This window comes from Barbus barbus (assembly GCF_936440315.1).
Source record: "Barbus barbus genome assembly, chromosome: 37".
NCBI classification, from domain to species: domain Eukaryota; kingdom Metazoa; phylum Chordata; class Actinopteri; order Cypriniformes; family Cyprinidae; genus Barbus; species Barbus barbus.
Genome location: NC_136715.1, coordinates 24,772,482 through 24,797,741, shown reverse-complemented (window position 1 = coordinate 24,797,741; position 25,260 = coordinate 24,772,482). Strand labels below are relative to the sequence as shown.

Sequence of the window (25,260 nt, the reverse complement as noted above, 5' to 3'; positions counted from 1 at the left end):
GTGGATTTGATTGGAATATTTTCCATGGAGTCACAATTCAAATCAAGAACAGGCATTATCTCACATTATATTCAATTTTAGACCAGAAGCACAATACAAATGGTATATTAAGTCTACAGCCTTTGACACTTGCGATTCATCCTTTAGAAACAATGTGGTGTTGTCCGCCAATTGTGAAATCTTAATGTTCCTTCCTAAAACAGAAATGCCTTGTAATTCTTGATTTTGAACAATACTTAGGGATAATAGCTCTGTGAAAATAAAAAAGGAGAAATGATTGGGCAGCCCTGTCGAACACCACACAGTATATCAAATCTATTAAGAGGTATTAAAATGTATAACAAGGACTATTGATGGCATTATAAAACAAAGCAATAGTGTCAACAAAGACATCCCCAACAATTTTAGAGATTTTATAAGAAACTGGTGCTCAATCGTGTCAAAAATCGAGAAAAGATTATTTGAGTGCACAGATTGAATCAGCATAATCAAGCAAATCCAAAACTAATCTTATATTATTGGATAGATGACGGCAGTTTAAAAACCAGATTGAGTTTCATAAATAATAGAATCAAGATTCGGGTTTAATCTATTGGCATACACCAAAGCCAGATCTACAGTTAAGAGCGTAATGGGGCTCCAATATAAACTGAAATAATATCTTTATTAGCTTTAGGGATGGCCCTGCGTCCCAATAATGTGCATATACCACCCTATCTGTCCTAAATGGTATTGAAAATTACTACAATCACAGAATGTAGGATGGATAGTAGGCTATATATGCACACTGAGACGCAGGCTCAGATAAATGATCTGCTGTTTACTTCCGTGTTGGTTTCAGGAGAGAGACCGTGCAGTGAGGACCTGTTGAATCGAGCAGCAAAAACTGTAGGATTCAGCAGCTCAGACTGAAACGTAAGTTCAGCAAAAGCTCTTATATTTGTTTGAAGTAGGCGATATTTGCACTAGATAATTTCCGTCGTGTTGATAGTTTCAGTTTGTCTCTGAATTCCCCTTCCACGCCCGCGCGCGCCAGTCAGGTGTCTGAGATCATTTTCAATGAAATAACGTTAAATACTGACGGATACAGTCAGAAGAGCCAGAATATAAAGTTAATAACTTTAAGTTATTATGTAACATTTTGATAGCAGTAATTACAGTAAACAAGCATAAAGAGCCTGCTGAAGATCTCCACAGATAGTTGTGGCTTTCTGTGCATTCTTTCATTTTCTGTTAAACTAGTCTATAAAACAGAAAGCGCTACTATTTCAAAACGAAACCAGAGTACATTTGCAACAACTGCATTAATGTTTTATTTCTTCTCTGTATAAGTATTTTTATTAGTAACATTTGCTGAACAGCGCAAGCTAGTTTAACTTCATTATGTCACCGAGTTCAGGTTTGAACAGACTCTCTAAAATTATTTTGTTTTAAAAGGTATTTAAAAGGCATCTCTCTCAAAACGGGAAAAGGTTAAAGCAGAAGACTGGAGAAGAGGAGCCTGTTTCTTCAGGTGAGACTTTCTGTTGAATCTAGTTCTTGATTTTGATGTTTGAGTAGAAATAGAAATAAAGACACTGTTTCGAGGCGGTTTGGAAAAGATTACACAACATCGTGTATCATCAGGTCTCGACTCTTCATTTAAATTCATTAATAATTTAACATCGACAGAATGAAAGTAAAAATTATTTCACTGCTTCTGTAGCACCTTTTCACCATAAACCCGACAAGCGTTTTGTAGCATTACTGTCAGGCTTTAATCTACAATGAGAGCTCGATTGGATCTGTTTTAACATGTTTGTTGGACCTCGGTAAATGTTTCATGTTCAGAAATAAAATGTGAAAGTGATCTTTGCCAGATTGTTGCCAGATCCAGCTATTATACGCGTGTGTAGACTTGTCTTTTACACTTCATTTGACACTAATAAAGTAGGAAGTTGTAGTTTAAGGTCAGCGATAGCTTTATCTCATCCTATTTGTAAAAGATAATTTCGGTTTATTTTTATATAGTTGTCGTTTTTAATAGCAATATCTGGCAACCCTGCATCGCTGGCACTCAACTGACAGAAATCAAAAAATCCCATGGACAGGTTATAGCTGACAGAAAACACATTCAGTAAGAGAAACGCAAACATATCCTGATATTATCTGTCAGAAACGGTATCAACGCTGTCAGTATTTAACACTAGTACACAGATCTGTAGAACAATTAGCTAACAATGAAATGAAACACGCAAACACTAGAAATTAAGAAGTCTGCTGTCATTCAGTATATTAATTAAATTTTCTCAAATCATGTTATAAACATTCATAAAGCTATATAGCAATGGTTATCGATATAAACTATAACAGTAATATGTTGTTGCATGAATAATAAACAACTGATAAAATTATTCTTTCCTTTCCATGCAATCTTGAATCACTTTGAATAACAACTGGCTAATGTCTTTCCACAAGAACTTATCAAATTTGTCTGTGAGCCCATCCGAGCCGGAAGATTTATTCAAAGACCATTTCAAGCTCACCTCATCCAATTCTTCCATTCTTAGATCAGACTCACTAAATTATTTAAATGCGTCATCACTTTTGGGTACAAGGTCCTTAATTCTGGAAGAATCGGAGTGAGAGTACATAGATGTGTAGAAGTTCTTCTTCTGTTGTTTTCTTCAATTGTTTTAACATCCTTACACTCCTTTATCAGTAAACTTGATACAGCCTTATTTTCCTGTCTTCTTTTCTCTAAACTACTGAAATATGATGTATTATTTTCCCCTTCCTCCATCCACTTTGCTTGTGATCTTACAACTTCTCTTTTCATTATTGTCTAATTTTGCCTTTTCACAGTATTTACTAATTTCCTGAAACAGGTTGCTTTTTTTCTTGACTACCTCCTTACCAGTGGTGGTCAGTAACGAAGTAAAACTTCTTCGTTACTGTACTTAAGTAAATTTTTCAAGTATCTGTACTTTAATGGAGTACTTTTATTTTGAGTAACTTTTACTTCACTACATTTCATAAAACATATTGTTACTCCTTATAATAGGCCTACATCACGTGCTCTGAGTGTTGTGAATTAATTAGAATAGAAATGTTTAATTAATCATCTTTAATAATAACAGAAACAGTTTAGTCATTTATAAGGTTGTTCAGCTTTAAGAAAAGTCTACCCATAATGCATAGTGGGTGAGAGCGCGCAGATAGAAAAAAGATAGAGAAGAGAAGTGAGATTGACTCCATGTGTGTGCGCTGTATCTGTGTAATCCTGTTCAAAAAACATCAGTAAACAGTTCATTTATTTTAATTCAAGTCGTCAGTGGTCATTACTGCTTGTTAAGGAAGAAAAGACACGACAATCTTTGGTGCCGAAACCCGGGATAACTTGCAGACAACATCCGAAATGGCGGAGCGACTTGAAAGACTACTCAGAAAACGGAGAGCTGTACGCGGTTCCACGACGAGACTTTTGCAAGACATAGAAACGGAGGTTGGCAAAGATGATCCGATTGTTGACAGATTAAGTGAACTGTTAGCCCTGTTATCTGCAAAAGAGGAAACGCTGCTGGAGTTAGATCGCGAAATAGAGGAGTGTACAGAAATTGACGATTTGGAAAATGAAGCTGTTAATGCGGAGGAGTATGGAGAGCGAGTCATCAGCGCGAAGGCTCGCGTTAAGCGCGTGATGCAGAGAATCCGGGAAAGAACCAACAGCAGGCCATGTGACGCAGTGCCATTGCAGCGCGGACAAACAGTTAAGTTACCCAAGTTAATTATCAGCAAGTTCAGCGGTGAAATTAGCTTGTGGCAAGACTTTTGGAATCAGTTTGAAACCGCTATTCACAGAAACGACACGCTGAGCAAAACAGAGAAGTTTAATTATTTAAAGACATATGTAACCGGCGCTGCTTCAAAGGCAATAGCGGGACTGATGTTGACAGACGGAAATTACGATCACGCGATTGATCTGCTTCAGAACCGGTTCGGAAGGAAGGATCTGCTTATTAATGCGCATATGACCAAGTTGTTGAATCTCTGCCCAGTAAAGAAATCACACGATGTCAGTGCTCTGAGACAACTTTACGATGAATGTGAAGTACAGATCCGTAGCTTAGACTCGCTAGGTGTTGCATCAGAGGCATACGGCAGCCTGTTATGCCCTGTTCTGCTACAGATGATTCCAGACGACATTGCTCTTCAGTACAGTCGCCAAAGAGGAACCAGTGATGAATGGAAGGTCTCAGAAGTTATGGAAATTCTACAGAAAGAGATTCTGAGCAGAGAAAGAGCCATGCAACTGATTAAGCCAGGTCATTCCAAAGACAGTCAGAGCTATCATAAACCATAAACAAGACCAGACACATCAATTGAAATGAAGCAGAAAAAGCATCACATGCCGTCAGCTGCAGTACTGCAAACCACCAGTCAAAGAATACAGAACTGTCTTTTCTGTGACAGTGCAGCACACAAAACAGAACTCTGTCCAGGAACTGATATTGCTGCACGAAAAGTAAAATTGATGAAACTGGGACTATGCTTTGTTTGTCTTGGTCCAAAGCACATTGCAAGATTCTGTAAAGCCAAGGTGTGCTGTAATGTGTGTGGAGGCAGACATCATAGTGCTGTATGTGAGAAAGGAGAAACAAACACTTCAGACACTGACAACAAAGATGATGTAGTTGCTTCATTTGCTTCACATTCTGTTAAGATCCAGCCCAATAAACAGAACACTGTTCTTCTTCAGACTGTAAGAGCATGGGCAGAAGGACCTGGTGGACGTAAAAGCATTCGCTGCTTACTGGATGGGGGCAGTCAGAGGAGCTTCATCAGTGAGAACACAGTAAGAGCTTTAAAATTGCCTGTGACAAAGCAAGAAACGTTCACTCTTCATACTTTTGGCTCTGCAGCACCAGTAACATCAAAGCGCAACACAGTTAAAGTCATTCTGCAAAGCATCTGGAACAAAGAGCAGAAGGTGGAAGTAGAAGCACTCGAGACCCCTCAAGTGTGCAGTGCTGTGATGAAGATTCCAGGTGAGCACATCCAAGCAGAGTTGAAACGGAAAGTCTTGCAGTTGGCAGACTATACAGACCCCAGCACTTGTGATACAGAGTTGTCTATGCTGATTGGTGCAGACTATTATTGGCATATAGTGTCAGGCCAAGTGGAAAGAATCACAGATGCTCTTGTGGCCATTGAGAGCATTTTTGGATGGTCAGTGCAGGGCCCTGTCACAATGTCCAGTCTTTCTGACACAGCATGCATGCACATACAAATTAATGAAGACACGCTGGTCTCAGAACGTCTGAAGGCCTTCTGGGAAATAGAGTCCCTTGGCATTACCATGCAGCAGGCAGACCGCCCTGAAGAAGAGGAGGCTCTTAACATGTTTGAAAAAACAACTCAGTACAAAAATGGGCGATATGAAGTTGAGCTGCCATGGCGACCTGACAAACCAGAACTCCCAGATAACTACAGAATCACAAGGAAAAGATTTGAAGGGCTTAAAAGAAAGTTGCAGTCAGATGTAGTGCTGTATCACAGATATAATGAAGTTGTGAATGATTACCTTGAGCAAGGCATCGTCGAAGACGTGATGGAGGATGGATCATCTCCAAACACTGTAAAGTATTACATGCCTCATCATGCTGTTCTTCGAGAAGACAAGGTAACAACAAAGCTCAGAGTAGTGTTTGATGCTTCATCACATGACATTGGCTTTCCCTCACTAAATGAATGTCTACTTACTGGTCCTAACCTGAATCCAGATCTGCTCAGCATACTAATAAAATTCAGACTGAATGAGATTGCATTTACCGCAGACATCAAGAAGGCTTTCTTGCAGATTTCTCTTGCTGAGAAGGACAGAGATGCAGTGCGGTTCCTCTGGCTCACTAAACCACCCCATGAAGACGCAGGTGAGAAGTTGCGTGTACTACGGATGACGAGAGTGGTGTTTGGAGTGTCCCCCAGCCCATTCCTCCTGACAGCTACAGTGAGAAAGCATCTGAAGGAATACGAAGACCAACTTCCTGAGGTAGTAAAGATAATAAAAGAATCACTTTATGTTGATGACTTAATCTCGAGTGCAAGTGATGTCGAAAATGCCTTCTCCATAACTACTGGTGCAAGGGAGATTATGTATGCAGCTGGCATGGACCTTTGCAAGTGGACAACCAACTGTGCTGCATTGAAGGAGAAATGGAAGACCACAATGAGTGAGTCTGCAGAGGAGACCGAAACACATGGATCAGTGCTGAAGGTACTAGGCTTGGTATGGAGAACTAAAACAGATGAATTTGTCTTTGACCTGACTGCATTGCTGGATGCTGTAGCTAAAAGAAAGAATACTAAAAGAAGTGTTCTAAAGCTCTCTGCTCGCATATTCGACCCAATAGGCTTTCTTACCCCATTCACTGTGCGAGTAAAATGCCTTTTCCAAGAGATGTGGATACGAGGCCTTGGCTGGGATGAGGAGCTCCCCACAGATCTTGCACAAGAATGGCAAGGATGGTGTTCAGAACTTCCACAGATCCACCACATACACATTCCTCGCTGGTATGGAATAAAATCAGTGCACAGCCACGTTGCACATCAACTCCACGTGTTTTGTGATGCAAGCGAGAAAGCTTATAGTACTGTCGCTTACCTGCTACGAGTAGCTGATGATGGAGCAAAGACCACATGCCTTGTTGCTTCAAAGTCCAGGGTAGCCCCCCTGAAGAAGATCTCACTGCCTCGTCTTGAGCTGATGGGAGCAGTGATTGGAGCAAGACTAGGAAACAGTCTGTTAAAGCCTCTGAATATGGAGCTCCATCAAGTTCATATGTGGACAGATTCGATGATTGTGCTGCAGTGGATTCGCAGTCCAGCTCACAAATGGAAACAGTTTGTGTCAAACCGAGTGTCAGAAATCCAGTCTTTAACCAATCCTGCAATGTGGTCTCACTGTAAAGGCAAGTTCAATCCTGCAGACCTTCCCACCAGAGGCCAGACTGCAGCTAATCTGAAGGAAAGTGAACTGTGGTGGAAAGGACCTTCATTTCTGACTGCATAGAATCTATTGGAAGAGAGCGATGAAGATCAAAGCGATGAAGATGTGACTAGTGAGCTAAAGCAAGGTCAGCAGATCATTGTGCAACTCAGTAGCGGCAGTGACGAAAAGAGAATGGAACCTGTGCTGGATTTACTGAAGTACAGTAAGCTGAAGCGAGTTCTGCGAATCAGCACTGAGATGCAGAAGCTGTGTCTGATTCATGAACAAACTCATTCTTTTCAATGAACCTGTTAAATCGGTTCGCAAATCGCAACAAACGATTAATTCACGAATTGTAATGATCCGATCGCAGCTGTTCTCTAATGTTGAATTTTAGGATTAATTATTGTAACGGAAAATCATATTTAGGTCAAAACCGTCAGTTGTTTGTGAAGTAAATCTGCTGTAAAGTGTGATCTGTTTAAGCTCACTGAAATGCTTGAATGCAGACAGATCAATGTCAGTGTCTCTGTTTTAGGTCAAAAATGAAACATTAAAATAACATAGATTAAATAAAATAACTCATGCTCGTTCATTTTCCCCGCTGCTGTAACCTTAGCAGTTTTATTAAAATGCTACGCATTTAGCCGTCAAGTCAAGTCAAGTCACCTTTATTTATATAGCGCTTTTTACAATGCAAATTGTGTCAAAGCACTGCACAATATCAAAAAAAAAAGGAAAATAATGTGTCAATAAGTTTAAATAGTGTCTTTGCAATAAGGTCGGCGATATCGCTGGAAATGAAGCGTCCCCAACTAAGCAAGCCAGAGGCGACAGCGGCAAGGAACCAAAACTCCATCGGTGACAGAATGGAGAAAAAACCTCAGTCGGGGGGGCCAATTCTCCTCTGGCCAAACAAACCAGCAGTTCAGTTCCCGTGTTAATCCCGTGGCAGAAACGTAGAGACAAGCAGAGACATGATTAGCGTAGCTGCTGTTCCATTTAAGCAAAAATAAATTGTTCAACCCAAGCTAAAGAATAATAATAATGTACGTCTGATCAGATATAACTGCAGTACAAGATTATAAAATGCATTATGCTTGGCTAAAGAGATGTGTCTTTAATCTAGATTTAAACAGAGAGAGTGTGTCTGAACCCCGAATGTTATCAGGAAGGCTATTCCAGAGTTTGGGAGCCAAATGTGAAAAAGCTCTACCTCCTTTAGTGGACTTTGCTATCCTAGGTACTACCAAAACTCCAGAGTTTTGCGACCTTAGAGAGCGGGTTGGATTGTAGCGTGGTAGAAGACAAGTTAGGTACGCAGGTGCTAAACCATTTAGGGCCTTATAGGCAAGTAATAATAATTTGTAAATGATACGGAACTTAATAGGTAGCCAGTGCAGAGACTGTAAAATTGGAGTAATATGATCATATTTTCTTGATCTGGTAAGAACTCTAGCCGCTGCATTTTGGACTATCTGTAGCTTGTTTATTGAAGATGCAGGACAACCACCTAGCAGTGCATTACAATAGTCCAGTCTAGAGGTCATGAATGCATGAACTAGCTTTTCTGCATCAGAAACAGGTAGCATGCTTCGAAGCTTAGCAATGTTCCTGAGATGGAAGAATGCTGTTTTTGTAACATAGGAAATATGATTTTCAAAGGACAAGTTGCTGTCTAAAATAACACCCAGATTTTTGACTTTAGAGGATGTAACAGTACATCCGTCTTGTTGCAAATTATAATCCACGAGATTCTGTGTACTGTTTTTTGGTCCAATAAGTAATATCTCTGTCTTATCTGAATTTAGTAGGAGATCTTTTACACTTTTTACACAATCTAGTAGCTTAGATAGTTGAGAAGTTTCATCTGGTCTTGTTGAGATATATAATTGAGTATCATCGGCATAGCAATGAAAACTTATCCCGTGTTTTCTAATAATATTTCCAAGGGGCAACATGTAAATTGAAAATAGCAGAGGACCTAGGACAGATCCTTGTGGTACTCCATACTTTACTGGTGATAATTGAGATGACTCCCCATTTAAATGAACAAAGTGGTAGCGATCGGACAGGTAGGATCTAAACCATCTTAAAGCCTGTCCTTGAATACCAATATAGTTTTGTAATCGATCTATGAGTATATTATGGTCTATAGTGTCAAACGCAGCACTAAGATCAAGTAATACTAGCAATGAGGTGCAGCCTTGATCTGAAGCAAGTAGTAAGTCATTCGTAATTTTAACAAGTGCAGTTTCTGTATTATGATTGGGCCTGAAACCTGATTGAAAATTCTTCATAGAGATCATTTTTTTGCAAAAAGGAGCATAATTGAGTAGACACAACTTTTTCAAAACTTTTTTGACATAAACGGAAGATTTGGAATGGGTCTGTAATTTGCCAGTTCATTTGAATCTAGTTGTGGTTTCTTAATAAGAGGCTTAATAACCGCCACCTTGAATGGTTTTGGGATGTGACCTAAATATAACGATGAGTTAATAATATTGAGAAGCGGTTTTTCTGCTACGGGTAACAACTCTTTCAGTAATTTAGTAGATACAGGATCTAATAAACACGTTGTTGGTTTAGATGCACTGATAAGTTTATTTAGCTCTTCCTGTCTTATAGTTGTAAAGCAGGGCAGTTTTTCTTTGGGTGCGATGAATGAAGCTGAAATACTAGACGCAGTAGAATCTACATTTGATATTGTATTTCTGATGTTATCTATTTTATCAGTAAAGAAATTCATAAAGTCATTACTATTAAACTGTGAGGGAATATTTAGATCGGGCGGTGTCTGTTTATTTGTTAGTCTAGCCACTGTGCTAAATAAGAACCTTGGATTGTTTTGGTTATTATCTATGAGTTTGCGGATATGCTCTACCCTGGCAGCTTTTAGAGCCTGTCTATAGCTGCACATACTGTTTTTCCACGCAATTCTACAAACTTCTAATTTAGTTTTTCTCCATTTGCGCTCAAGAATACGAGTTTCTTTCTTGAGAGAATGGGTATAACTGTTGTACCATGGCGTAGTACGTTTTTCTCTAACCTTTTTCAATTTGAGGGGGGCAACAGCTTCTAATGTATTAGAGAAGATAGTGCCCATGTTGCTAGTCATTTCGTCTAGTTCATGCGTATTTATGGGTACACAGAGCAGTTGAGATAAATCAGGCAGGTTATTTGTGAATCTGTCTTTGGTGGCTGGAACAATAGTTCTGCCCGGACGATAACGCGGAGCCATATAACTTCTATCAGTAATAGGCAGCATGCACGATACAAGGAAATGATCAGTAACATCGTCACTTTGAGGTACGATATCTATATCAGTAAGATCAAGTCCATGCGATATAATTAAATCTAACGTATGATTAAAACGATGAGTGGGCCCGGTGACGTTTTGCTTGACTCCAAGAGAGTTTATTAGGTCAGTAAACGCAAGTCCTAACGCATCATTTGTATTATCAACGTGAATGTTAAAATCTCCGACAATTAGCAGTTTATCAACATTAACTAGTAGATCTGAGAGGAAATCTGCAAATTCTTTTAGGAACCCTGTATATGGCCCTGGCGGTCTATACACAGTAGCCAGAGCAAGAGATAGGAGAGATTTCTTTTGCATATCTAACAGTGTAACATTAAGCAGAAGTAGTTCGAATGAGTTAAACCTCCTGTATCCTGTTTTCTGAGTAACATTGAGAATATCACTATATATTGTTGCAACACCGCCGCCACGACCAATCTGATGGGGCTCATGTTTATAACAGTAGCTTGGTGGAGTAGCTCATTTAGACCAAAATATTAATTTGGTTTAAGCCAGGTTTCAGTCAGGCAGAGTACATCAAAATGATTATCTGTGATCATTTCATTTACAATAACTGCTTTGGGTGCGAGTGATCTAATATTTAGGAGCCCAAGTTTTAAAAATTGTTTTTGTTCATTTATTTTGCGTTTTTCTGGTTTAATCACGGTCAGATTTTTTTCTAGATCCTGCATTGAATTTATATTTTGATCTCGCTATTCGGGGAACAGACACAGTCTGTATAGATTGGACAACGCAATTACTTCTATTTTTTAAGTGGGTAGAACAAAAGTCGTCATAGCAGTTATTTGAGAATTGGCTTACTAGTCAGATGGAGCGTAGCGTCCTGGAGATGTTGTCCGACAGGAGTTCTGCTCCGACTCTGCTGGGGTGCAGGCCATCAGCACGGAAAAGCCTAGGACGCTCCCAGAAAAGATTCCAATTATTAACAAAGAGCAGTTTCTGTTCTTTACACCATGACGATAACCATTCGTTTAAAGCAAACAGTCTACTGAACCTTTCGTTTCCTTGTCGATACGTGGGAAGCGGTCCTGACACGATGACCGTCGCCGCGGGCGATGTGCTGCGTACCGTCTCGATCAGGCTCCTGTAGTCCCTCTTCAGTGTCTCCGTCTGCCGCAGCTTGATGTTGTTGGCCCCCGCGTGCAGCACGACAACACCGATGTTCTCGTTGCCCTTCAGGATCGCAGGTATCTGCGCAGAAACATAGAGAACACGTGCACCGGGGAAACAGTGAGTGTGCACTTTACCTTCAGCTGACATAGCACGGACGTGCCGGACGATGGAGCTTCCCACGACCACAGCATCGCGTTCCGTCTCGCGGAGGGGGGCGAAGCGGTTCCGGGTGTAGATGAAGGACATCTGGGAAGATCGTGTTCTGGGTGCACAGGGTCTGTGCAAAGAAACACACAGAGTAGAGGTGGTGGGGATGTTAGAAGCGTGTACTTTACCTTCAGCTAGCGTAGCACGGACGTGCCGGACAATGGAGTCTCCAACGATCACAACATCGCGTTCTGTCTCGCGGAGGGGGGCGAATTTGTTCCTTGTGGAGATCTCGAAGACAGGGGGGGAGAAGTCGTCACCCGAGGCCTGGCTCGCGTCCTCCGCTGCTGCAGCACCCAGGGTCCGTGGTGTCCCGGCGCCGGAGTGAAGGACATCTGGGAAGATCGAGTCCTGGGTGCACAGGGTCTGTGCAGAGAAACACACGGAGTAGAGGTGGTGGGAGTGTTAGCAGCGTGCTGTATAATTACCCCGGGATGTTTCCAGCGCAGCTCTCCGTTCCTTCAGCTGGGCCTTTTTCTCCAGCAGGTCGCGGATCTGTTTCTCCACGGCCTCCAGCTCCAGCTGCACCGAATGCAGCTCGAACGTGTCCTCACCTGCACTCAAAGGTAGACACAAATCCGTGTGTGACATCTGTTTTTATATTGTTTTTCAACGGTATACATTTTTATATTGTTTAGATCAACTAGCCGAGTAGACAGATATGAATGTTTATTCATACCCATACTGAAAATAAGTAAATATTGTTAGCTGATGCCAACTGTCTAGCTAACAAGCCTGCTGGTTAGGAAAGTTGAGGAAATGTTTTAGATATAAAATCCAAATATTTTTATTTAGGCACCTAGATAGATTACATCTGAGGGAAAAAGAAAGGATATGATGTTCAGAACATGGTAACTACAGTAATTATGAAGTGATGCCCTCTGGGGGCATTTGGCCAGGGGTGTTTTTACACCACAGACAAGGTATAATTATATTTTCCTTTAAATGTTCTTCCTAACTTCAGGCCTAATTCTCATGTCATATATAACTGACTTTCTGCAAAATAAAATAAAAATAGATGGTCAAATCAGTTTTTTCTCAGGTACATCGCAAGGTAAGCTTCATAGTGAACATTACTACAGCACTCTCTTCAACAGAGTCCATATCAACAACAAAATATACATCTCGACTCCATATAGTGGTTATTTTGGGAAAATCCCAGGTATTTTGAGCAGTAGGATTCTAAAAATATGTGCTAATGTAAAATTAAATAAAGTAGTCTGTAGCGCGGCCACATAAAGGGAAGTTTATTTGTAGTTGCAGGTTCCAATAAGGACGGGGCTGTTTATTATATCTATCTTCCTGTGTATAATTTTCCCTTTGTATTGCTGTGTTTGACTCCGAGCCATTATCGCGAGATTCAGCTCGTGCTCGGTCGGCACGTGTCGTCATCCTAGCGGGAAGTGAGGAAGGTGTGGGATGTTCTATATAGGAAGCGGGGTTTCCGGCGTTGAAGGGGGGGGGGAGACGTCGCTCACTACTCTCTTTCACGTTTCCCAAGGATGGATTAAGAGTATTATCCAACGCATTGGCGATGTTTTCATTTTTTCCTCTTCTTTGGAGCCGTGTATGGAATACTTGCCTCAAAGGACATTTGAAGCGCTAGCGCTGGGTGGATTTGCGCTCCTGGAATATAGACATTACTGGTGAGACCGATCCAAACTCTTTTTCTCCGTTTTTGTATATGAAATCCGGCTGGGACTTTGAGAGACATTACACACGCACACACTCACTGAGAGATTTTTGTAGTTGTATTTGGAAGTATTTACTGTTATATTATATGCATAATACACTGGTTTTGGATATTGGCCTTATATTGTGATTTTTCCTTGATACACTCGTTCGTTCTCCCCTTGTTTCATTTGTGTAGGTCCCACGCTTTACTGGGAACTGTTACAAGTCTATATAAAATTGCAAAATAAATATCAGTACTTTTTTACTTAAGTACATAAAAAAACGAGTACTTTTGTACTTTCACTCAAGTAAAATTGAAAAAGCAGTACTTTTACTGGAGTAATATTTTATTATACGTATCTGTACTTTTACTCAAGTACTTGATCTCTGTGCTTTGTCCACCACTACTCCTTACTAAACTTTATGGAGCTTTATTTGAGAAATGTCCATTTATTATAAAAAAAATGTAATTGCATTATTTTCAGCTGCTATTTCTTTTATTCTTGTACAATATTCCTTATTTTTCAACAGACCTGAATTAAATTCCAATAACCTTTATTTTTACTTCTTCTATTAACCGAATTTAACTTAATTTCTATTATACAGTGATCTGTTAATGGGGATTTAGAAATCAAAAGATATGAAACAAATTCAGCAAGTGCATCAAAACCAGCCAATAGTCAATCCTATATTTGCAGGTGTTATTAGGTTTCTACCAGGAGTATTATTTCTACTCCTGGATATACCCCTCTCCATATATCTACCAGAACATGTTTTGTAATAAATTCTCCAGTTATGGGATTGAAGTGGTTGCTATCAAATTTAGTGGGCCATCTGTTTTCGCATTCATCTGGTGTCATATTCCAGTCACATCCCATTAAAATAAAATCTGTTGGGTACAATGTTTTGAGCTCTGATAGTGTGAATGTGATACACATTTGTTAAAATAAAAAAAAGAACTATCAACTTTTAAAACCACCATTAACCAATGACCTTGATCATCTGCCCTGTGTGTAATTATGTCACCTGGAAACCTATAAAAACACACTGCAATACCAGCAACTCTTACTGGTCCCATGACTAGCATGTGCCTCGGAAGAATGATTTTCTTGTAACAAAAGACAATTTGATTTCCGCCCTTTACAAAACAAAGCCTTCCTTTGACCAAATCATTTAGACCCCTCACATTTAATGAAGCAAGTGAAATTGAACAATTGAACATTTCTAACAAAAGTGAAAAAGCTAAATATATAAAACAAAATGCAAAAAGCACAAAGTTCAAAATTAGTTCAAAGCTTCTGTGCGCTGTTTCTCAATAACAGAAATAGTCCCATGAGTTCTTAATACACTCCTTTTAGATGTGCAAACAGATCACGCCTTCCTTCTGCAGTTTAACCAAACCACAGTAAGCTCATTTCCCCTCTCGATGGGCTTGCTCAATCTGCAGCTTCAGTTGCTTTCTTGCCTCCCTGTCTTCCAGCATCTCAGCGAGACGGATGCCCTTCTCCCTGCACACCGGGGAAAGGTGGGGTATGCAATTTTTCAAAAACACTTTAAAAAATGAGTTGGGGCCGAGTACCAAAACAAACGTGTAGCCAATCAGCAGTAAGGGGCGTGTCTACTCATGATGCAGAGGAGAGAGCGCTCATCAGTGCACATGATGGACATTAGCCGAGCGCCGACAGAAAGATAGAGCTGGCGGATAAAAAACAAAAGATTAAAACATCTGCGGAACAAAAGGCTTACACCGTGTTGTCCTGTCACGGTCTGTCTTCACTGGAAGCGACAAAGTGACCATTGAAAATCATTTGAAATTTGTGTCAATATGTCATAAATAGAACACGGCAGCAGTTTTCTGTCAAGGATTTGATGTTAATATGATGGGATTTGAATCGAAATGATGTAATTTAAAACAAAATCAGGCCGAAACGAAGTTCGTTTTGAGTTAGTTTCGGCAGTTTGAAACAGCTCACCAAAGCAAACTTTCGTTTTGGCTCCTAAATACCTTTGAGCTACCTTTGGTCCGTGGCGATTACGCAATCGGTGGGTGTGTTCTGGAGCTCCACCGTCTTTGACGTGTGTATTCCTCCCACGTGACCAACTGAGGTCACGTGGGAGGAATACACTGTGTCGAATAGTTGAGCTGCCACAAATATTTCCGCACCTATATGATCACTCGCAGAGAGACTAAAGATTCAGAGAAAGCATTTAATTCCTAGAAAGTAATTGCAAGGTCAAAGAAGCTGGAGCTCCAGAACACACCCACCGATTGCGTTATCACCATGGACCAATGGTAGCTCAAGGGCGTTTAGGAGCCAAAACGAACTCCCCCAGAAAGTTCGCTTTGGTGAGCTGTTTCGAACTGCTGAAAAGAACTCAAAACAAACTTCATTTTGGCCTGATTTGATTCGAAATTATGTCATATTAGTTTGTTCTTCGATTTTCATTTTAAGTATATCGGGGCACAACAGAAATTATGGGACAATTTTGTTACCGTCGCTAACGTGACTGTGACACAACTCAGTTCAGGTTTGTGGAAGGAAGAGGACATGGGTGGCTGTCGGAGACTTGTGTGGCTTTATTAAAACAAAATAAACTCAAAAATAAAGTTGGCCCAACGGCCCAGATGAGCAAAAGCGCAGCTTTTGTCGGTACGTCTTTCTCCAGCGTTTCTCACAGCTCCTGGCAGTCGCAGTCACACACACACACTCACAAGTCTCCGTCTCTCTCCCCCTGTGCATCTCTCCCCGGCTTCTTAAGCAGTCTCTCCGCGCCAATCACTGCAATCAAACACAGGTGTTCATCATTTTGCACTTGACCCACTTTCTCCCCGCTCGTCTCCCAATGTACTCTCCCGCTGCAGACAACGCTGAATCACGCCCCCCTCGCCACATCCCCCCCCCCCCCCCCCCCCCTATTCCTGGAGAGGAAGTCAATCACCGCCATCTGCGTCCCCGGCCTGTGGATCACTTTGAATTTAAAGGGCTGTAGGGCCAGATACCAACGGGTGATCCGCGCGTTGGTATCCTTCATGCGGTGGAGCCACTGCAGGGGCGCGTGGTCCGAACAGAGAGTGAATTCCCGCCCCAGGAGATAATAGCGGAGGGTGAGCACGGCCCACCTGATGGCCAAACATTCCTTCTCAATGGTGCTGTACATCGTCTCCCTCTTCGAGAGCTTCCGACTGATGTACAGCACCGGCCGCTCCTCACCCCCTATCTCCTGGGACAGAACTGCTCCAAGCCCCCTGTCCGACGCGTCTGTTTGCAGCAAGAAGGGGAGAGAAAAATTAGGAGAGTGTAAGAGCGGGCCGCCACACAGGGCAGCCTTCACCTGGGTAAAAGCCTGCTGACACAGCTCCTTCCACTGGACCGGATCTGGGGATTCCTTTTTAGTGAGGTCAGTCAGCGGGCTGGTGAGCTCCGAATAATTAGGAATAAACCTTCTATAATATCCCGCCAGCCCCAGGAACTGCCTCACCTCCTTTTTGGTCTTGGGTCGCGGACAGGTCGCAATTGCTGCCGTCTTATTAATTTGGGGACGCACCTGTCCATGACCCAAGTGGAATCCCAGATACCTGACCTCCACCCGCCCAACCGCACACTTCTTCGGGTTGGCCGTGAGACCGGCCCGTCTCTGCGACCGTAGGACCGCCCGCAGATGCGCCATATGACGCTGCCAGTCCTGACTGTAGATGATGATGTCATCCAGGTAGGCCGCGGCATAGGCAGCATGCGGACGGAGGATTCGGTCCATGAGACGCTGAAAAGTGGCCGGAGCCCCGAACAAACCGAACGGAAGCGTAACGAATTGGTGTAATCCAAACGGCGTGGTGAAGGCTGTTTTTTCTTTGGATAAGGCGATAAGGGGATCTGCCAATACCCTTTTGTTAAGTCCAGAGTCAAATAAAAACGAGCTGTACCCAGCCGGTCAAGCAATTCGTCAACCCGCGGCATTGGATAGGCGTCGAACTTCGACACCGCATTCACCTTTCGATAATCCACACAGAATCGCACCGAGCCGTCGGTTTTGGGTACCAAGACTATCGGGCTCGCCCAATCACTGTGAGATTCCTCTATTACTCCCATCTCTAGCATGGCGTCTAATTCTGCCTGGACTACCTGTTTTTTGTGTTCAGGTAGCCTGTACGGGCGACTGCGCACTATCACGCCCGGTTCCGTCTCAATATGGTGCTGAATGAGGTCGGTTCGACCGGGCAGGGGCGAGAACACGTCAGCGAACTCCGCCTGTAATCTTGCTACATCTGTGAGCTGGGAGGGCGAGAGGTGATCCCCACCCGGAGCCAGGGGGAGAGAATGGGTTTTTGTGTTCGCCTCTGGCCCGAGATCATCCTCTCCACTCACTGCCGTCGCCAGCATCACAGGCTCTACCTCTGTCCACTTTTTTAGGAGGTTGAGGTGATATATTTGACATGCCCCGTTCCTGTCCGATCGAATCACCTCATAATTGAGATCCCCCATTCGCCGTGTGACCTCAAACGGCCCTTGCCACTTGGCGAGCAATTTAGAACTAGCAGTTGGGAGCAATACAAGAACTTTCTCTCCCGGTGCAAATTTGCGTAACTTGGCACCCCGATTGTACAACTGGCTTTGCTTGTCCTGGGCCTGTAACAAATTCTCCATCGCGAGCTGCCCCAAAGTGTGGAGTTTTGTTCTCAGGTCCAGCACAAGCTGAATTTCATTCTTGCTATCCGAAGGTCCCTCCTCCCAAGTTTCCCTCAGGACATCCAAAACCCCCCCGGGGCTGGCGTCCGTACAGGAGCTCGAAGGGGGAAAACCCCGTGGAGATTTGCGGGACCTCGCGCACCGCGAACAAAAGGGGTTCCAGCCATTTATCCCAATTTTTTGCGTCCTCGTGAACGAACTTACAAATCATGGTTTTCAAAGTGCGATTAAATCGTTCCACCAGTCCGTCCGTTTGTGGGTGAAAGACGCTGGTGCGAACCAATTTAATGCCCAACAACTCGTACAGCTCGCGTATCGTACATGACATAAACGCCGTGCCTTGGTCAGTGAGAATCTCCTTCGGGATTCCCACTCGGGAGATTATACGAAACAGTGCCTCCGCCACACTTTTCGCGGAAATGCTGCGGAGCGCCACTGCTTCGGGGTATCGCGTTGCATAGTCCACCAGGACCAATGCAAAGCAATGCCCCCGTGCTGACCGTTCCAATGGCCCGATGAGGTCCATACCAATTCTCTCGAAGGGGACCTGCACAAGAGGAAGGGGGCGCAACGGCGCTTTTGGGGAGGCCGGGGGATTCACTAACTGACATTCACGACAAGCCGCACACCACCTGCGCACGTTCTCGTGAATGCCCGGCCAAAAGAATCGGGTCATTAGACGGTTTAGTGTCGCCCCCTGCCCTAAATGCCCTGCCATGGGATTACAATGAGCCGCCTGGAAAAGCATTTCTCGGCGGCTTTTAGGCACTAACAGTTGGGTTGTATCCTGTTTTGTTTGAGTGTCTTGGGCCACTCGATACAACCGATCCTTTAAAATAGCAAAATAGGGATAGGAAAGGGGCCGGGCCGAATGGAGAGGCTGCCCGTCGATGGACCAGACCTGCTCAAATGCACGTTTTAGTGTCTCATCCCGAGACTGTTCCAGGGGAAAATCATCACGCTCCGAAAGGATCAGCCTCTCGATTGCGCTCGGTTCCCCTGGCCCCGCCTCGGTCGGTCTAGGCTCCGCCTCCCCAGCCTGCACGGCCACCTCCCCCCCTCGCTTCCCTTCCCAAGCGACATCCGTACATAAATACCCCAATAATTGACTAAACGCTGGCCAATTGGTTCCCAAAATCAGCGGATGTCTGAGGTGCTGATTAACAGCCACCTCCACATTATGCTTTTGCCCCCGAAATTGGATGGCTAGGAGCATTACTGGGTACTTAACCACATCCCCGTGTATGCACCGCACCTGCACCATGCAGCTCTTATCCAATGCCGCTGGTTGAATTAGGCTTTGATGGATCGAGATTTGGTTACATCCCGAGTCCACCAGAGCCCAATACGTACCCCCCTTAATACTCACAGGTATTTGGTACTGGCCAGCTTGATCGGGGGCGGCCTGTGGGCAGTCCGGAACCCGGATCAGTGCCCCAACCTCCATCACCGGGCACCGATTGATAAAGTGTCCTGGGTCCCCACAATGCCAACAGGCCGGCCCAGACTTCCCCGCCACCCCAGTGGCGGGAAGTGGGTCAAGTGATTGGCGCGGAGAGAAGGAGGGAGCAGAATCGGGAACACCACTTGGTCCCGTAGGCCCCGCCCCCCCTGGGCGAGACCCTCAGGCTTCCGGACTCCGGTGCTGGCCCACCCCTCCAGCGGGGTGGGGCTCGAGGAGGGGGATTCTGATTCAGCCGCGACTTAGGGAAAGGGATAGGTTTGGGAGAGGAAGGAGAGGGGAGAGAGAGAGAGACAGCTGGTAGAGCCTCGCCACCCCTGGGGCACGCCACCATCTGGTCCTCCGCTAGTTGAATGGGCAGGTCCAACGATGCCGGCGTCCCGGAGCTGTTGAGCCATCACAAAGGGCCGGGTGCTGTCCCCCAGCTCCAGCGATCGGAAGCGCTGACGATGTTGTTCGGGGTTCAAGCCGACCCGTTGGAGGATGGCTCTCTTGAGGTCGTCGTAGACCAGGAGGTTCTGAACCGGCAACTGCTGCGCCGCCAACTGGGCCTCCCCCGACAGCAGGGGAATGAGGCACACCGGCCAGTTCAGCTGGGGCCACCCACATGCCTCCACGGTTCTCTCGAATAGATCGATGAACGCCTCCGGATCATCCTGTGGGCCCATCTTGTTCAGCGGCATGTGGGTGGGCGGGGCCGGAGCCGGTGTCGCTCCTCCGGCCCGAACCTCCCGGTCCATCCAGCTCCGGAAACAGCTCGCAGTCCTCCTGCTGCACCTGGACGAGGGTCTGGAAGCGACGTTCCTGGTCCTCCCTCATGTCCAGCAGCGCTTGGTGGTGCTCCTGGTGGAGGCCCGCGAGCGAATGGATGACATCCGCAAACGGCGAACTCGACGTGGACGACATGATGGCAGCAGCCTTCCTTCTTCCTTCCCGGGTTTTCGGCACCAGTGTGACACAACTCAGTTCAGGTTTGTGGAAGGAAGAGGACAAGGGTGGCTGTCGGAGACTTGTGTGGCTTTATTAAAACAAAATAAACTCAAAAATAAAGTCGGCCCAGCGGCCCAGATGAGCAAAAGCACAGCTTTTGTCGGGACGTCTTTCTCCAGCATTTCTCACAGCTCCTGGCAGTCGCAGTCACACACACACACTCACAAGTCTCCGTCTCTCTCCCCCTGTGTATCTCTCCCCGGCTTCTTAAGCAGTCTCTCCGCGCCAATCACTGCAATCAAACATAGGTGTTCATCATTTTGCACTTGACCCACTTTCTCCCCGCTCGTCTCCCAATGTACTCTCCCGCTGCAGACTCCGCTGAATCACGCCCCCCTCGCCACAGTGACACGCTATCTTTCCGGAACTCCACCTGTCTCCCAAGTGAATAAAATAAGCTATCAAAATCTTGAAAAAATAAGCAGTATTCTCTGCTCTCAAACACTGGGGGCGTGTCCGCTGGTGGCGCTGAAACCACGCCCACTCACGGAAAAGCTGCCGTCTCTCTTAACTGTCTTCCTTTAGGAGCTTATTTAACTGAGGAGACCAAGCTGTTTTGTAAATTATTGCAACCAGGTATTATGCATTTACTTGACGAATGCATAGCTAGCTAGCAACATCTTGGCTGTAGTAACGAATGGTAACTCGCGATTGAGCGGGCAAACCACAGCGCTGTAGTAATTCGGTGTGTTCTTCTTGAAGCAGGGCTGTGCAGAACGATCAGTGTATTAAACGAGAGCGATTCGAAAGCATGAGGAGCCGTCTGCTCTCTATAGCTCTGTACTTTGATGTCACACACCGATCGATCTGTGCTGGGCTGCTTCAAGTCAAACACACCTCTTATAGTGTTGGGGGAGGGGCCATGCTCAGTGACTCGTTTCGTCAGGTGTATGTTGGGTTTCTGAGAGCTGCCATTCTGAGAGGATCACCCTCTGCTGCAAATTCTGAAATTAATACAGATACCTACTTATCTTTTGTTTTCTTTTAGCCTTTCAGTTAAATATTCACGTTCTTCATGCAGGGAAGAGAATCTATTTCATCATTTGACATGATAATTAGATTTTATCTCTTGAGTTTTGTAGAATTTCATTTAAAATGTTGATCTGATTACCGTGTCGCCTGCTGGACGCGCACTGCTGCTTCAGCCGTCATATGGTAGATTATCCAAATAGAGAGTTTGTTCTACAAGCTGACAGAAGTTATATATATTAATATATTAATTTTTCCATGGCCACGGAGGAGAATCATAGATTGTGGGTCACATTCAACAGACAGACACAAGCACACTGTATGTTTATATTTATTTCAACAAATGATAACTAAAATGAAATCACTAGAAGCTTGTGAACAGTTTTGTAGCAGTTTAAAATGTTGGTTTAATGTACTAAGACAGTTATGAGACATACAGAAGAGCCAAGAGCAATAACGCAAGTGTTTTCCTCCCTTTAGAAAATCGTAATAAACACTTATGCATTAAGACAGACGGTATTTAAATTTTGGGCTTATGTGCATCTGCACATGGTATACTTTACAATTTTGCCTTATCACTATATTGGTACCTTAAGCAACATTTGCATTAAGCCTTATGTTTCTGTTCAAGTTCGCTAATTCACAAGCCGAGTGAGAATCATACTCGCGAAGGTGTTAATTATTAACCAAACAAAATCAAAACTTAAACATGCAGCAAATGTGATTCTTTTATTGAGTGACAGGCAGTGGGTTAATCGGTGACATTATTAACAGATTAACTATCCGGCGTCTTCATCTCCATGACCTGCGTCCTTTGGTGTTTTTACACAGAGAAAAGGCAAAAAAACATACTGCATCGTCCAGTTCTCTCTCAGAACGATGATCGCAGTTACTTTTTCAAATCTCGAAGCAGCATGAATGACATACAATGGTGACATTTTCCACAATCACGACAGAAAATCTAAATACTTCTCTGAACTCAATAGCGGAGAGGAAGCGCGATCCTCTCAGTATGGCGGATAAACAAAGCTGTTTCCCAGAACTCAACGCGGCGTGACGTCACCTTCGCATTCTTTGACCAATCATGGAGAATTTACCCAATGTGAAAATTAGCCCGTTTTGGGTTGTAAATGTGAGCAGGTGAATCGACAAGAAGATAATTGCATTATAAAAATTTAAACAAGATATACATTACATTTTCATTATTTAATTAATGTAATAATTGATTAATAATAATTGTTAAAATTGATATAATAATTGATACAACTCTAAGGACTTTGTAGCAATGCTTAAAGGAACACTTAGATGAAGGGGAATATTAATAACAGCCTTAAGGTTCCTTATGTTGACCCTTAGGATTTATCTTTTTTTTTTTTTTTTTTTGCAACTCAAGTTTCACTAAGGGTTCCCTTAACTTTATAACTAAGGGATTTCTTAGCTTAAGGGCTTTCGTGCAACTGGGCCCAGACTTCCCGTCTCATCCACGTCCAGCTATTTTTTTGCTGTACAAAACCGTTGGGTTTGCTGCTTGATATTGAGAATTGGTGTGTCTTGTTATTTTAATTTATTATCTTAATTATGATCACACTGGTTTGTAGTGCAACAGTTTAATGCACGTTGTTATTCTTCTCTTTTATTTCCTTATATAGCTACTAATGAACCGGAGGTCTTGCCCATAGGCTTACTTCTGCATTAAAAATATGATGGATAGCATGTTTACTTTTGTTTATCAAACACTGCTATTAATCTTTTGACATTTTAATAAGCCTTTGACACTTTTAAAGCAGATATTCATAATAGCACATTAATATAGAACATTAGCTCTAACCTTTTTACTTAAACTCTTCACAGAATAAACCTGATTACTCTGTTTACTCAAGAGGAGTCAAGCCGAGTGTGAAGAGGAAGAAGTGTTTGTTGGAGTCTCTGCCAAAGCATCTTCTAAAGCCTCCATCAAACATCATCAGGATCTGAAACAGCCCTTATATGCATCATATAAAAACACAGACCTAAAGTCCCTCTCAGTGGACAGGAATGCCAAGAACTGAATCGAATTCATTATTTAATGTGAAGTTGTGAAAAAAAAAACAGATTCATGAAATCTGAGGGTGAATCGTTTTTATTTACTTTCAAATTGAAATAATCCTGGCTTGCACTTTATTAACATGTTATTGTTAAGGACCATTATATCCACTGTTTCTATCATCATTGCTGCTAATTTGGGACTATGTTTCTGTGGATGTGCCCGTGCTGAATATGAGATCGATGGAGAATGTTGCCCCATGTGTGCCCCCGGTACAGTACAAATGTTTATTTCAGATTCTGTATGATAAAGGCTGGAATACACTACTTTTGGACAGATTTTTGCCCAATCTTTTTGGTGCTAGATGCCAAAAGTTAGAGACAGTTTATAGCTTTTAGGCAGGCAGAGACAGATTTTACAAAAAAGTATTATGAATACAGACTCAGCTTTTTAGCTTCAGGCTATGATTCTAGCTGAAGCAGATCAAACAGGTTTAATATTTTTAGCCAGTTGTAGCACTTTCATTTGTCATATGTCTCTAACAACGAGATGCATGTTTGTGCCTGAGTTGTGTTAAGAGCATTTGGAAAGTCTGGTATTGTGTGATCCTCATTTAATGTATGTATCAAAGTCGATAAGCATATGATGCCTAGTGTTTGTTAAGAATCTGTTAGATTATAAAAGTTATGTAGTGTATTCTGGCCTAAAGTAATTTTGATGTTAACCCGATATAACGGATAAGTGTTAATATCCTAAAGAGTTAAACTTAAAATTTTACAAGCACAAAGATACACTGTTTTCTGTTTTGTCAGCAAAGAGGTCACTTGACAAAAAAGTTGCATGACCATGTTAGTATTCAAGAGCAAACACATTTTACCTTTTTTTTTTCTTCCAGGAAACCGTGTTTATTGGCATTGTACTGTAGATACCAGTACAACATGTGTTCCTTGTCTTACATCAACATATACAGATGAACCTAACGGACTTGTATCATGTTTTCCGTGCACTGTGTGTGATCCAGGTATGTGCCCAGTGATAAAAGCATTAATTTATGGTAAAGATTTATAAAAACTCTCAATATGCTTAGGTTTTCTGTTTTTGTGTTCACAGCCCAACATTTAAAAGTGCTCAAGGCCTGCACGCTCTCTGCAGATACTATTTGTGAGCCTCAGGAAGGATTCCATTGCATAAAACGAAATAAAGGCTCCTGTGCATTAGCAGTGGAGCACTCTGCATGTAAACCTGGACAATATATTAAACAGAAAGGTGAGTGTGTATGTACTCTATAGTAGAATTTTTAAAAACAGGATAAAATGCATGCAGAATGTACAGCAGTCAACATTTAAAGTGGATCAAAAAAGTACGTCAAAGCTGTCCTAAAACAAGAACAGGTATTGTTTTGTGGTGCGTCCGAAATCGCATACTGCATAAGTAGGTACTACATTTGAATTTGAATGTACTTCCTGACCGTTAAAAAAGTATGTTCTATATAGTATGAATGTGGGTAGTATGAATGAAATTCGGACGTACTACATCCGCCATGTCGTCACGACAGCACGAAAATTTAAAGAGCCCACTATGCTGAACAAACATCGGGGATGTGTTTTTGTTATTCTTACCGCTTTCATCTGCATTTTTGCGTCGGTCAGCTGCTCGCAGATTACCCCTTCGTCGACAGCTTGTAAACCATTTACTGAATATATAGCAAGTAAAATTTACCTCAGAATAAAAGTAGCCACAGCTGTGAACCTGCTGATTTTGAGTAATTTATTGTACTAAATGAATGCAAATAAAAATAAATTATAATAATTATATACACACACCAATTCATTAAATGTATGTATA

General features: G+C 42.9%; 1 protein-coding gene across 11 annotated transcripts in view; it reads left to right on the top strand.

Moving 5' to 3' along the window:
• Window positions 1-750: 750 nt before the first annotated feature.
• The window catches only part of LOC306856487 (tumor necrosis factor receptor superfamily member 14-like), a 43,598-nt gene continuing 19,088 nt past the window's right edge, over window positions 751-25,260 (top strand). For 7 of the 11 annotated variants that reach the window (XR_013783021.1, XM_079395804.1, XM_079395812.1 and 4 more), the window contains exons 1-5: window positions 751-915; window positions 1,438-1,513; window positions 23,244-23,687; window positions 24,311-24,436; window positions 24,526-24,681. Coding sequence is in view for 9 of the 11 variants with exons in the window: in XM_079395804.1 (XP_079251930.1) it covers window positions 23,558-23,687; window positions 24,311-24,436; window positions 24,526-24,681 (412 nt within the window). In the remaining 2 variants the exon portion in view is untranslated. Of the gene's footprint in view, window positions 916-1,040; window positions 1,112-1,437; window positions 1,514-14,766; window positions 14,812-23,243; window positions 23,688-24,310; window positions 24,437-24,525; window positions 24,682-25,260 lie in introns of those variants that run through there. The other 4 variants (XR_013783022.1, XM_079395810.1, XM_079395808.1 and 1 more) reach the window with 2 other exon arrangements.